The 14,725-nt window shown below is 41.5% G+C and overlaps 1 protein-coding gene across 1 annotated transcript in view; it reads right to left on the minus strand.

Annotated features, from left to right (window-relative positions):
• Positions 1–14,725, minus strand: part of SLC6A4 (solute carrier family 6 member 4) — a 205,412-nt gene that overhangs the window by 61,072 nt on the left and 129,615 nt on the right. Inside the window, exons 7-8 of the mRNA XM_075335240.1 lie at positions 10,305–10,408; positions 4,591–4,718 (exon numbers count right to left, since the gene is read on the minus strand). Of these exons, the coding sequence (XP_075191355.1) occupies positions 4,591–4,718; positions 10,305–10,408 (232 nt within the window). The remainder of the gene's footprint in view (positions 1–4,590; positions 4,719–10,304; positions 10,409–14,725) is intronic.

Consider the following 14,725-nt stretch of genomic DNA (forward strand, 5'->3'; position numbering starts at 1 on the left):
TGACTGGAGTAGCATTTCAGGCTTGGAACAAACCACTTAGAAAAGTTGCCAAATTAGTTAATCAGTGTTCACTTCTTCATGAATTTGGCGCCTTCTACGCCAGCAAAACTGGAGGAGCATGAGCATGTATTATGCCATTTTTGAGGAAATGGCATCAATGTATCACAATGTGTGTGGATCAGAAACTGGATCATGGAGCAGTGGAAGAAAAATGAAGCACTGAGCAATGTTCTGTTGGAATTCCTCAGGTCCTGGCAATTATGCGGATGTTACTTAGCCACATACTGCCTGACGTTACTGCACATCAAGTACACACACGCATGGCAGCAATATTCCCTAATGTCTGGGGCCACTTCCGATTGGAGAATACACCCTGTCACTCTCTATGTTCCTAAAACCATTTTGGAGTAAATTTTAAAGATCAAAGTGTTGGTAAAAGCTCCAAATTCCCAGATGATAGACAAGACTACCTTTTTCTTTTCATGTTTTCACCACAGTAATTTATTTTTATAGCCTAGAAATATTGTAAAGTTCTCAGTGTAAAGAGAGGAATGTTCTGCACATGCATCCTATACTACATTATATACAATTTGCCACTTTCCGCTCTGCAGCGACAATCCCAAACCCACGAAAGCAGCTTGACATACTGAATCTTTTTCAGAACCGAGCTCTTCAAAGGGGCCGTCAGCTGATATTTTCTGTTCAGTGGAAGACACTTGGCAGATATTCAGTATGAGCCAAGTTAATAGTATTTAGACATGAGGAAATAAAATTGTAGTTTAAGAAAATATAGCATTGACTAGCTAACATTTCTACCCAATATATGCCTAGTGTCAAATTTGGGCTCTTTGTGAACCTCAAGTGAAATAATTCTAAGCCTGGTGTCAGATGAACATATGAAAAGTCGTCCTATTTCCATCCAGAAACTTTGGACAATATTGATCCGCATTATCTTCCATATTGTCCATATTTTACAGCCATGTTGCACCCATATTTATACATAAACATTTTAGCTCAATTTTAGACAATGGTTTAGACTTGAAGGTGAGGCAGGAAGGGCGCTTCACGACTTTCTAACAAATGGTGCAGATCTGGGTAATGATGTCAGAAGATAGAAATTTGGTTCACAAAATAATTTAATTGCTCAATTTCCTGAAAAAGTGATCGCTATTAAAGTATTTGACATGTAAAATATAAATCCTATGTACATGTAAGGAGGTGGTGTGGTTGTTGTCCTGTTCCTTTCCCTGAAGACACCAATCGCATTAATGTGATTTCATGTGAATTGCACCCTGCGTCTTTGTAAATAATGTGATGTGAATTATGATGTAAGATGAAATGTACAGCAAGACTATATATGTGGTTACCAGACTGTAGGGTGAGAAACAGTAAAGAGTTGGAACTAGCCCAAAGTGGGAGGAGTTAGCTTGTAGGGAGAGAGACGGTTGCTTTCTAGAAAAATAATTAGAGCCTAGTGAGTTACAAAAGTGGTTCATATGGTCTGAATGACAACCATGCTGCATGCAGTGGGTGACTTGTAGCAAGAGAATGAAGACCGGGTCTGAGATACCATGATCTTTAAGGACCGAACGAGATTCAGAACTGGGGTTCACGTTGAGATTAAACACCAACCTTCCCATGTGATGGTCCTCAGGTGGAAGGTCTGAAGGACAGAACCCTAGCAACCAAGCTCCAAGTAGCTTACAGATCAAAGTAAGGACAGAGTAGTGTGTCTCCCTTAGCTTACAGGAGTTCAAGGCTTGACTCTGGCCATATTGGCAAACCCCTTTAACCCCTTCTCCACAAAGAAAATAAAACATGGAGCGTAGAAAGGGAAAATACCTGTGACAGACTGGACTGTGGTTTTAGGCGGGGTTGTGTTGGAAAGATGAGGGCCAGTAAGAACATGGATGAACCAGAGGAGCTGAAAGTGTGTCTGAACATGCTCTATATTGCTGAATTGTGCTGGAAGATATGTGCCTGCTATCTTGTGTATAAAGTTGTTGTTGATGAGGAACTTAAGTAGAGCTTTGTCTTTTGAACTTGTGGTCTTGTTATTGGAACGAGTCCTCACCCAGTTCTAGTCAGCCGAAGCCATAGGCAACATGCAGCCTGTATGGGGGTGCGGCCCACACTGCACAAATGCACACACCCAGCCAGGATTGTGCATTTCATGTAGTGTGGCGGGCGTTGGGAAGCAACACCTCGCCCACAACTGCCACCATGCGCCAATCTACATAGATATACTACTTAAATACTTGCAGTAATGTATTACTATGTATACCTGTTGGTCAGAGAATTTCCCTGCATGGCTGGGGAATGTTGCTGTCCTCATTAAAGGTCCAGTCACACTAAGCAACTTACCAGCGATCCCAACAACGATAGGGATCGCTGGTAAGTTGCTAGGAGGTTGCTGGTGAGATGTCACACTGCGACGCTCCAGCGATCTCACCAGCTACCTGACCTGGCAGGGATCGCTGGAGCGTCGCTACACAAGTTGCTGGTGAGCTCACCAGCAACCAGTGACAAGCCCCCAGCGCCGCGTGGAAGATGCTGCGCTTGGTAACTAAGGTAAATATCGGGTAACCAACCCGATATTTACCTTGGTTACCACCGCACGTGCAGAGAGCAGGGAGCAGCGCACACTGAGCGCTGGCTCCTTGCTCTCCTAGTTACAGCACACATCAGGTTAATTACCCGATGTGTGCTGCAGCTAAATGTGCACAGAGCAGGGAGCAGCGCACAATGCTTAGCGCTGGCTCCTTGCTCTCCTAGTTACAGCACACATCGGGTTAATTAACCCGATGTGTGCTGCAGCTAAATGTGCACAGAGCAGGAGCCGGCACTGACAGTGAGAGCGGCGGAGGCTGGTAACAAAGGTAAATATCGGGTAACCAAGGACAGGGCTTCTTGGTTACCCGATGTTTACTGTGGTTACCAGCCTCCGCAGAAGCCGGCTCCTGCTCCTGCACATTTAGTTGTTGCTGTCTTGCTGTCACACACAGCGATCTGTGCTTCATAGCGGGACAGCAACAACTAAAAAATGGCCCAGGACATTCAGCAACAACCAACGACCTCACAGCAGGGGCCAGGTTGTTGCTGGATGTCACACACAGCAACATCGCTAGCAACGTCACAAAAGTTGTTCGTTAGCAGCGATGTTGCTAGCGATGTTGCTTAGTGTGACGGGGCCTTAAGGGCACTGAGCGCTGGGTGTTTACACCGTCTTCCTACATCAGTCAGATATCTGAAATAGTTTGCAGTTCACTGGCTGATTTGATGATCAGTAACTTTGACAATGAAATGTGCACAGTAAGCCATTGATAATCTCTGCACTGGCCATTGGTTCAGACCGAAATGTTTGCAACCATGAATACTTTTCTTCTTACAGAAAAAGAGAATAATTTTTTCAAATTTGATAATGTAACTTGCAGAACTAAGGTGGTTGCTTGTAAATTCTCATACAGTACTGCTTTGGCTTGACATACTGACTGCCTCGGGGGAAAATAAATAACTTCCATGCATCTGCAACTTCAATCTGTGCCCTTTCATATTTTTATGTATGAGAAGGAGGATATCATCATCAATGTTACACATTGGCCGCAGACTGCATATAATGAGGGATTGAATTCAATACAGATTATATTCATTTTATATTGTTCAGTATAAACCGACTGCACAATAATTGTTTTAGATGGGTTGCAACAATTTCTGGGATTGTAAAATCTATTCCATTCTTGTGGCAGCATGTGCATGGGGTTTTATACACCTGCTTCAGAAGAATAGAATTTTTTTTTTAACAAATCTGCCATGTGTGATTAAAAAAAAAATCAGTTCACAAAACCTTTCAACCCCCCTTCAAATTGCATGGTTTTAATTTATATACAAATGAGATGCTAAGTGCTTTGGGCGTGACAGAGCACTTCCCAAGCGTCTGCCTCCCATGTTCTTTACCCACGCATCATCTGCCTGTTTAGCTTGACTCATAGCACACTGTGGGATTTCCTTGCCTTGCTCATGACATCAAGCCAACAGCTATGAATCAGGCTGGTGCTGGGCAGGAAAACAAGTTTGGGAGGCAGAAGCTTGGGAAGTGCTCTGTCACGCCCAGAGCACTTAACCCTGAATTTGCCTGTTAGTCAAAATGCTCAATTCTTGAGACTGCAGTAACATAGAAGATATAAATATGTGGATGGATTTAGATTTCTAAGACCTCCATGGCCATATGCGTGGTTGGGGGTGTAGGTCTTTCTATTTGAAAAATTTCCTTTATCAATTACAATGTTGTATTCATTTAGCCTTCAAATGGATATCACCACAATATATATAAGGTTGACTAATTAATGAAACTAGTTATTATTAAAGAATTAGGACTAGTCTCAATCAAAGGAAGATTATTTGGTAGCCTCATCAAGCAGAGTGATTTCAAATAGACCCATAAATGGATGAATTAGGACTAGCTTTATTAGGGAAAATGATTGGCTAGTCTTGTCAATGAAAAAAATTATGACTAGCCTCATTAATGTACATCCTGTTCTAGCTAGTTTAACAGTCTATGACTTAATCAAAAGCTTTGAAATAATTTCTTACCTGCATCTTTGGCAACTTCTGAGACATCCAAGTTCCGCATTTCAGCCATATATCCCAATACAGTGAATATGACAAAACCGGATATAAAACTGGTCATACAGTTAACTGTACTCGTCACCATTGCATCTCTGTAATATACAGTACACAGAGTTATCAAGTTAAGAAAAGCAAATTAATATCTACATATTACATACTGACAGCTCTGGTGCAAACTTAGATGATTAAGCAGATATCAATGAATCGATGATCAAGGTTATGGCTGGCAACCACCACCAGGGTAGAGCTCATAAATATCTTCACACGTACCCCCTGTTCAAATTGCTGCTCACTATAAACCAATCATAGTCAAGTTTTATGACTTTTTAAGCTGGACGAAGAATTCAAAATGAAAATAGATTATTGGGTTGCATGTAGTAACTACCATGCTCGGGTACTCAGTATTCATAATGAGCAGCCGGAAACTCAGATGGGCGCGACTCGTGCACCAGGTATAACGGAAGTCATTGGGAAGCTATAGCATTAATCAGGAAGATCGTCAGGAAAAATGCTGGAGTTTCCCATTGACCCACTGGGTAAACTAGTCATGCCCGTCAGAGCGCCCGACTGCTGGTTACAAGAACTAAGCAACCAAGCATGCTACTGCTCACTCACCACTAGTTACGAGGACCGAGCACCCGAGCACAACAGTGTTCGCGCAACAGTAGATGTATGTATGGTAAAGTTCATACAATCTCCACTTATGCATTTAGAAAAATTAAACACTAATCTTGCTTTTCAAACTTAGGGGTACTTTGCACGCTGCGACATCGCTAGCCGATGCTAGTGATGCCGAGCGCGATAGTACCCTCCCCCGTCGCACATGCGATTATCTTGTGATAGCTGCCGTAGCGAACATTATCGCTACGGCAGCTTCACACACACTTACCTGCCCTGCGACGTCGCTCTGGCTGGCGACCCGCCTCCTTCCTAAGGGGACGGGTCGTGCGACGTCACACGGCAGGCGGCCAATAGAAGCGGAGGGGCGGAGATGAGCGGGATGTAAACATCCCGGCCACCTTCTCCCTTGCCGGTGGACGGCGGGCTCAGGTAAGGAGATGTTTGTCAGTCCTGCGGCTTCACACACAGCGATGTGTGGAGCTGCAGGAATGACAAATAACATCGTACCTGCGGGCGCACCGACATTATGAAAATGAACGACGTGACACAGATCAGCGATTTTTGACTGTTTCACGCTCGTTCATCTTCTCTCCCAGGCTTTACACGTTGCGATGTCGTTATCGGCGCCGGATGTGCGCCATTTTCGATTTGACCCCGACGATATCGCAGTAACGATGTTGCAACGTGCAAAGTACCCCTTAGTATTGGTACTTACCATGAATTTAAAATTGCCTCAAGTAAAGATGACCTGTCACTTGCCATAAATGTGTTATTTTTTACCTAGTAAAACTTCCATAGAAGCAGATTCGAAGACCAAGAAAGCATCTTTCAGGAATGGAAAGGAACATGGATAAAAAAAAGCCAGATTCAAGAGAACATAAGGATTTACACATGGTTAATATATATATATATATATATATATATATATATATATATACAGACGCACATAGAATTTATTTAACCATGTTTAAATACCTATGTTCTCTTGACTGTTGTTCTGTTTGTTTTCTTATCTTTGCTCCTCTCCAATCCTGAGATATGCTTTTTATTCCTTGTAAGTAATATGTAGGGTTTTTTTTTCAATATCTATATCTCTTTCTACATTACCATTTATTTTATATATACACAGTTGAAACCTGAGGTATACATACACTACCTAAAAAGCTAAACAGACACATATGCATGTTTTTCTCACTGTCTGAAATGAAATCATGTCAATTAGCATTACCAAAATTATTAATATTTGAGAAATGCCAGAATAGTAAGAGAAAGGAAATGTTTTAAGGCATTTTTATTACTTTCTGCAAAATCAAAAGTTTACATACACTCCGAGTACTATGGCTCTAAACAATATGGGGCAGCCCATATGATGATGTCATGTCTTTAGAAGCTTCTGATGGGTTTATTGGCAACATCTGAGTTAATTAGAGACACACCTGTGGATGTATTTTAATGCATAAGTGAAACACACTGCTTTTTTGTGTAGCATCATAGGAACGTCAAAAGAAATCAGCCAAGATATCAGGAACAGAATTGTGGACTTGCACAAGTCTGGTTCATCCTTGGGTGCAATTTTCAGATACCTGAAGGTGCCTCGTTCATCTGTACAAACAATTATACGCAAATACAAACAATAAGGGAATGTCAACCATCATACCACTCAGGAAGAAGATGGATTCTGTGTACCAGAGATGAATGTGGCTTTGGTCAAAGATGTGCATATTAACCCAAGAACAAAAGCAAAAGACCTTGTGAAGATGCTGGCGGAGGCTCGTAAGATTGTGTCATTATCCACAGTTACAAGTGAAAAGGTTTTGGTACCGTGTTAGCCAGTTAAAAAATTATTGAATGTTCTCAGTAAGAGGAACAAAGATTACAAAGGTACAAGATTATAATTTTGGTCCTCACACTGAGAACATTCAATAAATTATCCACAGTGAAACACGTACTGTATCAACATGGGCTGAAAGGCCACACTACCAGGAAGAAGCCATTACTCCAAAAGAAACATAAAGCCAGATTAATGTTTGCAAATGCACACAGGCAACAAAGGCCATCCTTTTTGGAGATGTCCTGTGGTCTGACAAAAGTAAAATTGAACTGTATGGCCATAATGATCATTGTTACGTTTTTTAGGAAAAAAAGGGAGAAGCTTTGAAGCCTAACATCTCAAGACATCAGCCAGGAACTTAAAGCTTGGGTGGAAATTGATCTTCCAAATGGACAATGATCCAAAGCATACTGTCAAACTGGTTACAAAGTGGCTTAAGGATAACAAAGTCAGTGTTTTGGAGTGGCCATCACAAAACCCTGATCTCAATCCTATTGAAGAATAGGCTGGTGCGAGCAAGACAACCTACAAACATGGCTCAGTAGCACCAGTTCTGTCAGGAGGAATAGGCTCAAATTCTTACCAACTATTGTGAGAAGTTTGTGAAAGGAAATCCAAAATGTTTGACCCAAATCATATAGTTTAAGGGCAATGGTACCAAATACCAATGAAATGTATGTAAACTATTGACTTTTCAGAAAGTAATAAAAATGCATTAAAACATTCTTCCTCTCTCTCACTACTCTGACATTTAGCAAATATAAATAATTTTGGTTCCTAATTGACCTACCTGATTTCATGTCAGATAGTGAGAAAAACCTGCAGATGTGTCTTTTTAGATGGTGTAAACATTAAAATGAAATTAGGGTATATAAGGGATAGTGATAACAGAAATATGCATAAGAACCTATCCTATAAAAACAATATACTTTATTGATCAAATTCTGAAATACCACCATATGTGAAACCTATCATTACGTGCACAGGAAAGGAGAATACTCGCCCTAATATGATTCTCCCTCCTGTGTACTGCCTAGCAGTAGTGGGTGAGTGTGTGCGCCATTTCACATCTAGGGTGCCGACCTCTGCTGCTAGACAGTATACAAGATGGAGAATTCATATTAGGGCGAGTATTCTCCTTTCCTGTGCACATGATAGGTTTCACATTTGGTGGTATTTCAAAATTTGATCAATAAAGTACAGTCATATGAAAAAGTTTGGGCACCCCTATTAATGTTAACCTTTTTTCTTTATAACAATTTGGGTTTTTGCAACAGCTATTTCAGTTTCATATATCTAATAACTGATGGACTCAGTAATATTTCTGGATTGAAATTAGGTTTATTGTACTAACAGAAAATGTACAATCTGCATTTAAACTAAATTTGACAGGTGCATAAGTATGGGCACGTCAACATAAAAGTGACATTAATATTTTGTAGATCCTCCTTTTACAAAAATCACAGCCTCTAGTCATTTTCTGTAGTTTTTAATGAGTTCCTGGATCCTGGATGAAGGTATATTTGACTATTCCTGTTTACAAAACAATTCCAGTTCAGTTAAGTTTGATGGTCGCCGAGCATGGACAGCCACTTCAAATCATCCCACAGATTTTCAATGATATTCAGGTCTGGGGACTGGGATTGCCATTCCAGAACATTGTAATTGTTCCTCTGCATGAATGCCTGAGTAGATTTGGAGCGGTGTTTTGGATCATTGTCTTGCTGAAATATCCATCCCCTGCGTAACTTCAACTTCGTCGCTGATTCTTGCACATTATTGTCAAGAATCTGCTGATCCTGAGTTGAATCCATGCGACCCTCAACTTTAACAAGATTCCCGATGCCGGCATTGGCCACACAGCCCCAAAGAATGGTGGAACCTCCACCAAATTTTACTGTGGGTAGCAAATGCTTTTCTTGGAATGCCGTGTTTTTTTTCCTCCATGCATAACGCCTTTTTGTATGATCAAACAACTCAATCTTTGTTTCATCAGTCCACAGGACCTTCTTTCAAAATGTAACTGCCTTGTCCAAATGTGCTTTTGCATACCTCAGGCGACTCTGTTTGTGACGTGCTTGCAGAAACTACTTCTTTCGCATCACTCTCCCATGCAGCTTCTCCTTGGGCAAAGTGCGCTGTATTGTTGACCGATGCACATTGACACCATCTGAAGCAGGATTGTGCTGCAGGTCTTTGGAGGTGGTCTGTGGATTGTCCTTGACTGTTCTCACCATTCTTCTTCTCTGCTTTTCTGATATTTTTCTTGGCCTGCCACTTCTGGGCTTAACAAGAACTGTACCTGTGTTCTTCCATTTCCTTACTATGTTCCTCACAGTGGAAACTGACAGTTTAAATCTCTGAGACAACTTTTTGTATCCTTCCCCTGAACAACTATGTTGAATAATCTTTGTTTTCAGATCATTTGAGAGTTGTTTTGAGGAGCCCATGATGCCACTCTTCATAGGAGATTCAAATAGGAGAACTACTTGCAAGTGGCCACCTTAAATACCTTTTCTCATGTGGATACACCTGCCTATGAAGTTCAAAGCTCAATGAGGTTACAAAACCAATTTAGTGCTTTAGTAAGTCAGTAAAAAGTAGTTAGGAGTGTTCAAATCAATAAATTGATAAGGGTGCCCATACTTATGCACCTGTCAAATTTAGTTTAAATGCAGATTGCACATTTTCTGTTAGTACAATAAACCTCATTTCAATTCAGAAATATTACTGAGTCCATCAGTTATTAGATATATGAAACTGAAATAGCTGCTGCAAAAACCCAAATTATTATAAAGAAAAAAGGTTAACATTAATAGGGGTGCCCAAACTTTTTCATATGACTGTATATATTTTTTTAGGATAGTGTATGTAAACTTCTGGTTTCAACTGTATATAGTGACAAAGCCTCTAACATTACGATTGGCCACAAGGTGTAAAAAAGTTTTGTACAAAATATACCGGCCATTAACATTACAGACTTAACTAGCAGATTGCGGACAAAGAAATGTGCATGGGTAGCTTTAGATACAAGTAAGAATCTTGTATAGTTAATTTTACCCTTTTAAAAAAAAAAACAACAAAAAACTTTTTACACTTTTTTTTAGTTACTATAGAATGCATTCAATACACCAACAAAAAAATAAAATAACAGGATGACTGTGTGGTCATGCAATTAAATGAATAGTCTTTTTAGGGAAGTTTATAAAATGTTAATAATACTAACTGGTAGCAGTTGTTGTGAAATTTATTGTAGCTGGCGAAGGCGAGTAAAACTCCAAAACCAGGACCCAGGGAGAAGAAAATTTGCGCTGCTGCATCGACCCAGACCTTCAAGGATAAAACACAAGAACGAAATAAAGTTTCACAGTTGAAATTATGTAATATTTAATCTATGATAGAGGACAGTAATTAAATCATGGCGGGCACATTCTCATTTTATCAAGATTGAAGGCTTATTTCTACTGAGCCCCTCGTCTTTGTTTCCACAGCCATATAAAGATGGATTACAAGTTACCTGTTGCCTTGTTAATAGAGTTACATCTCAGCTCTCTTTTTACTTTCACCTTAAGCATGCATGCCCATTCAGTTAATCGTGGATATGTATGTCAATAATTAGTAAAAATAAGGTGCTGCCAGTCACCAGTGATATCAGTTACTTCCTACCAGAAGTGTCAGGGAGAACCTGTGCACATTAGTTCTTTGCTGGATCCTACCATCATTGATTCAGATGACTTTCCTCTCATGCGTATTGTCGCGCCCAGGGATATGGGGTACTCGGTCCTGGCCGGTGTATATCTGGGGAATGTCACTGTGGTGGCCGTTGCCCGGTTCTGTGCCCTGGGCCCTTTTCGTAATGGGGGTGTATTTACAGGTGATGAGATTAATGTTCATACGTGACGCCACTTGCAGTGTTGCGGCTATATAGATGGAGCCGCCGCTGCAGAATGTCTCTACTGGGGCTGGTGTTAATTGCAGCCTGGATGGTAGGCCCTCCGCAAGCAGGGCCAGGCCCCAGAGGATGGTTGATGTGACGGGTGTCGGGAGAAGGTAGTCCACACAGACGTGCAACTGGTTTTACTCACTGCTGGTTGGTGGTAACTGGTTACCCAAGGCCGGATGGTTTCACCTCCAAGTCCCCTTCGTCCTAGTGCAAGTGAAGTAATCTGATACCTTCTTCCCATGCACCTGTCTCTGGTAAGTGGGTCCCCGTGGCGTAGAGCAACTGGGGGTCCCCGTCCGGTGGTTTGTCCACTTCTGTCCGCCTGACGGTAGCGTGAACCCTGTGGGGTTGGAGTCTCTGGTCCTGTCCCCGGTTCTCCCTTTGCTACTGAGTCTTCGGATTTTTAGGGTCAGCGAGGTCCTTGATGGTCCCCTCACTGTGCAGGTGTTATCAGGTCGGCTTGAAGCTCTTTCCTGTCCTAGGGTCCTGTACCCCGTCCGTGCATAGTTCCGTAAGTACTCCACCAGCAACTACTCTCCTCAGTACCAGGTCACTGTTAACCCCACGTCAGTACGTCTCCTCATGTCCGCCTTCACTCCTCTACTCAAACTGACTCTCCACAGTCTGCCCCTCCCACCTGGTCAACTAGTGGACTGGACTGGCTCCACCTCTAGGCGGCCATCCATTAGTCTGACCCTAGACTTGTACCATTGTATGAGGGGTTGTTGGGGAAAAACTGGGATTACTTGGGTTTTTGTGTGTTACCGGCACTGGTCTCCCAGAGCCCTAGGGGGTAGGCCCTGCATCCTTGTGGGGATGCAGAACCTTGTAGCACCCTGATGGCTTTAGGGGCGCTACATGTATGGCCTTCTTTGCAGTAAATGTTGAGTGGGTTTACACTACCATTAGAATGATTTTTCCATAATTTTCCATATCTTTGCAGATCATATTGACTTAATTAGTAGCCAATTATTCAAAAGCCACACAAGGTCTAGTTTTCAACATTTATAGCTGGTAACAATGAACAATGGAACTCCACAAAAAACAATACAAGCGCTTATCCCAGACTAGAGATGAGCGAACCAGTGGAAGTTCAGCTCCGCGAGTGCTGCCGCATGTTTGATAAAGTTCTTCGGTTTGGGACCCGGACTTGACCTGAACCTCAATGGAGGTCACTAATTGGTCAGTTCGAGTCTCCGCCCACATACAGCCAGCCATAAACAGATCACTTCCGGAGGAGGGTGAACAAATTTTTCCTTTTTTTTTTTTGGTGCACACTAAATCTAATCATGCTGTTGTTACCTCCAGTGCGAGCCGATCAAACACTGCAAGTGGCTCACACTGGGCTGAGAACCGAGTGTACCCGAGTACAGCGATGGTCACACGAGTGGTTTGCATACGTAAAACACCCAAACTCCAAAGTTGAACTCTGTATTTTGGGAAAAGTCTGTGTTTGGTATGAACACCGAACTCCAAACCTCGGGTTAGCTTCATCTCTATCCCAAACTATGGCGAGAAAATTATTTGGATCAATTTTGATTGATTTAACTAAATAAGGAAAAAACCTGGAAGCATATTGTTAGCATCACTTATGATGGAAAAATTAGATATTCCGTGCATAGTACCAGATTAATTAGATTAAAAACAATCTACATACCCTCTATATTTGGGTTGGTAGTCATGTTTGCAATGATGGCCTACAGAGACTACTGTGTGTCAAACACTGTACATAAAATAATTGTATTTTTCCCTCTTGGCACAGCCTTATGTTTTATTAGATAGTCAATCTTGTAGTATGATTAATTTGCCTGTACTACAAGGTTGACTAATAAATCGGTCCTGTATCACGCTTCCCCATGCAAATCTTTATTAGAGAGAAGATCTTCCTTCTCACACATGATGGTTTGCAAATCTTATTTAATATGACCTCCCCACTGAAGAGAGTTTTCTTAGCTAAACCAGCCCCTTGTTCTGTCTCTGAATTACTAGTGATGGAGAAGCTTAGTGATCCTGACATTCAGCTCTCATCATATCACTATACACCTGTCAATACAGGAGGCACAGAGCTCTCTGCTGTGTCACAACCAATGTTGCAGGATCTCGGGACAGGTGCTGATAATACTGTACGAACAGTGCAGCTTTCAAAATTACACTACATTAGTTCTATTAAATCATATTTTCAAATAAAATAACTTTTTTTTGTACTGTACAACCCCTTTAAATCATTATATGGAAGCCTGCATGCTAAGAAAAATAATTGCCAAACAACCACAACAAAAGTTGGTGTGACGCAACTCGCAGGATCCGTTCCATCAGCCACGTAAGTAATCTCTGCCCGTCTGTAAAGAACTCAGAAAACCGTCTCCTACCTCCTTGCAAGTGCAGTTCCTCTTTTTATTAGGCAGTCGCTTCATCCATTGGCCACAGATTGATTTGACCAATGGATCAATTACCACCAATTCTGCCCACAACACACGGCAACAATTTTGCATCTTGCTTGCCTTACCTTACATGCAAGTTTCACTTAGGAAGTACACGACAAGAACATTAGGCATATTCACCATACAGTTCAAGAAAAATCCAGCCATTAAGGTTCTGTCCATGGGCATCAGGAACTGTTGATTCCATAGCAAATGGATAGCACAGCTCCTCATAAACTCAATTATGTTATGTTGGTCCTCCCACTTTGTTTGCCCCCCCTTGGTACTTTGTGCTTGTTTACTTTAATTGTATCAAGTTATCAGCTTGCTGGTCTTCCTCTTCGCCTTGTTCCTTCTACTTTTCCGACCATTATGTCCTTCCCAGTGATTGCTCTCTTCATATGATGTGTCCAAAATAGGCAAGTCGTAGTTTGGTAATCCGTACTTAGAGTGAAATGTTTGGCTTGATTTGTTCCAAAATTGATTTGTTGTTTTTTTTTGCCATCCATGGTGTTGATAACATCCTTCTCCAGCACATTTTCAAGGGATCAATTCTCCTTCTGTTTCTTCATTGTCCAGGTTCTGCATCCATATATTATACCAGAAAAGACCAGACTATGAATGAACCATGTCTTTATCGCCAGTGAAGGGTTCCTTGACTTGAAGACCTTGTCAAATAACATCACTGTTTATTTGCTCATAGCTATGTTCATATTGACTTCCCGTGCCATTGTTGCATCTTGAGTGGTCATCGCTCTGAGTAGCTCAAAGACCTTTACAACTACTAATTTGTCGCCATCCATCACAAGTGTGTCCAAGTCGTACCTGGCAGTATTCTTCTTTGTCTTGAGTAGCAGTCCCATGTTGGAGCTTTCTATTTTGACACTCCGAAGTAAGTCCTTCATTCCATCTATGCTTCTTGCTATTAATGTTGTATCATCTACGTATTAAGATTGTTAATGATACATCCAATTTTGATTCCTTGTTTTTTTAGGCAAGTTCAGCATTCATGAAAAAAGCTTCTGCATAGAAATTGAAGAGAAATGATGACAGGGTGCAGCCTTGTCGGACGCCTCACTCTACTTTGAACCATGTAGTGTCACCGTGTTCCACTTGGACTGTTGCTTCTTGGTTGATGTAAAGGTTCCTGATAAGGCTGATCACATGGTTTGGCACACCTATATACTTCATGGTTTTCCAAAGTTTCTGGTGAGTAACACAGTTGAAGGCTTTGCTGTAGTCAATAAAGCAAAAATAGATCTCCTGGTTCCATTATCCATCTAA

Source organism: Anomaloglossus baeobatrachus, chromosome 2 (genome assembly GCF_048569485.1).
Source record: "Anomaloglossus baeobatrachus isolate aAnoBae1 chromosome 2, aAnoBae1.hap1, whole genome shotgun sequence".
NCBI classification, from domain to species: domain Eukaryota; kingdom Metazoa; phylum Chordata; class Amphibia; order Anura; family Aromobatidae; genus Anomaloglossus; species Anomaloglossus baeobatrachus.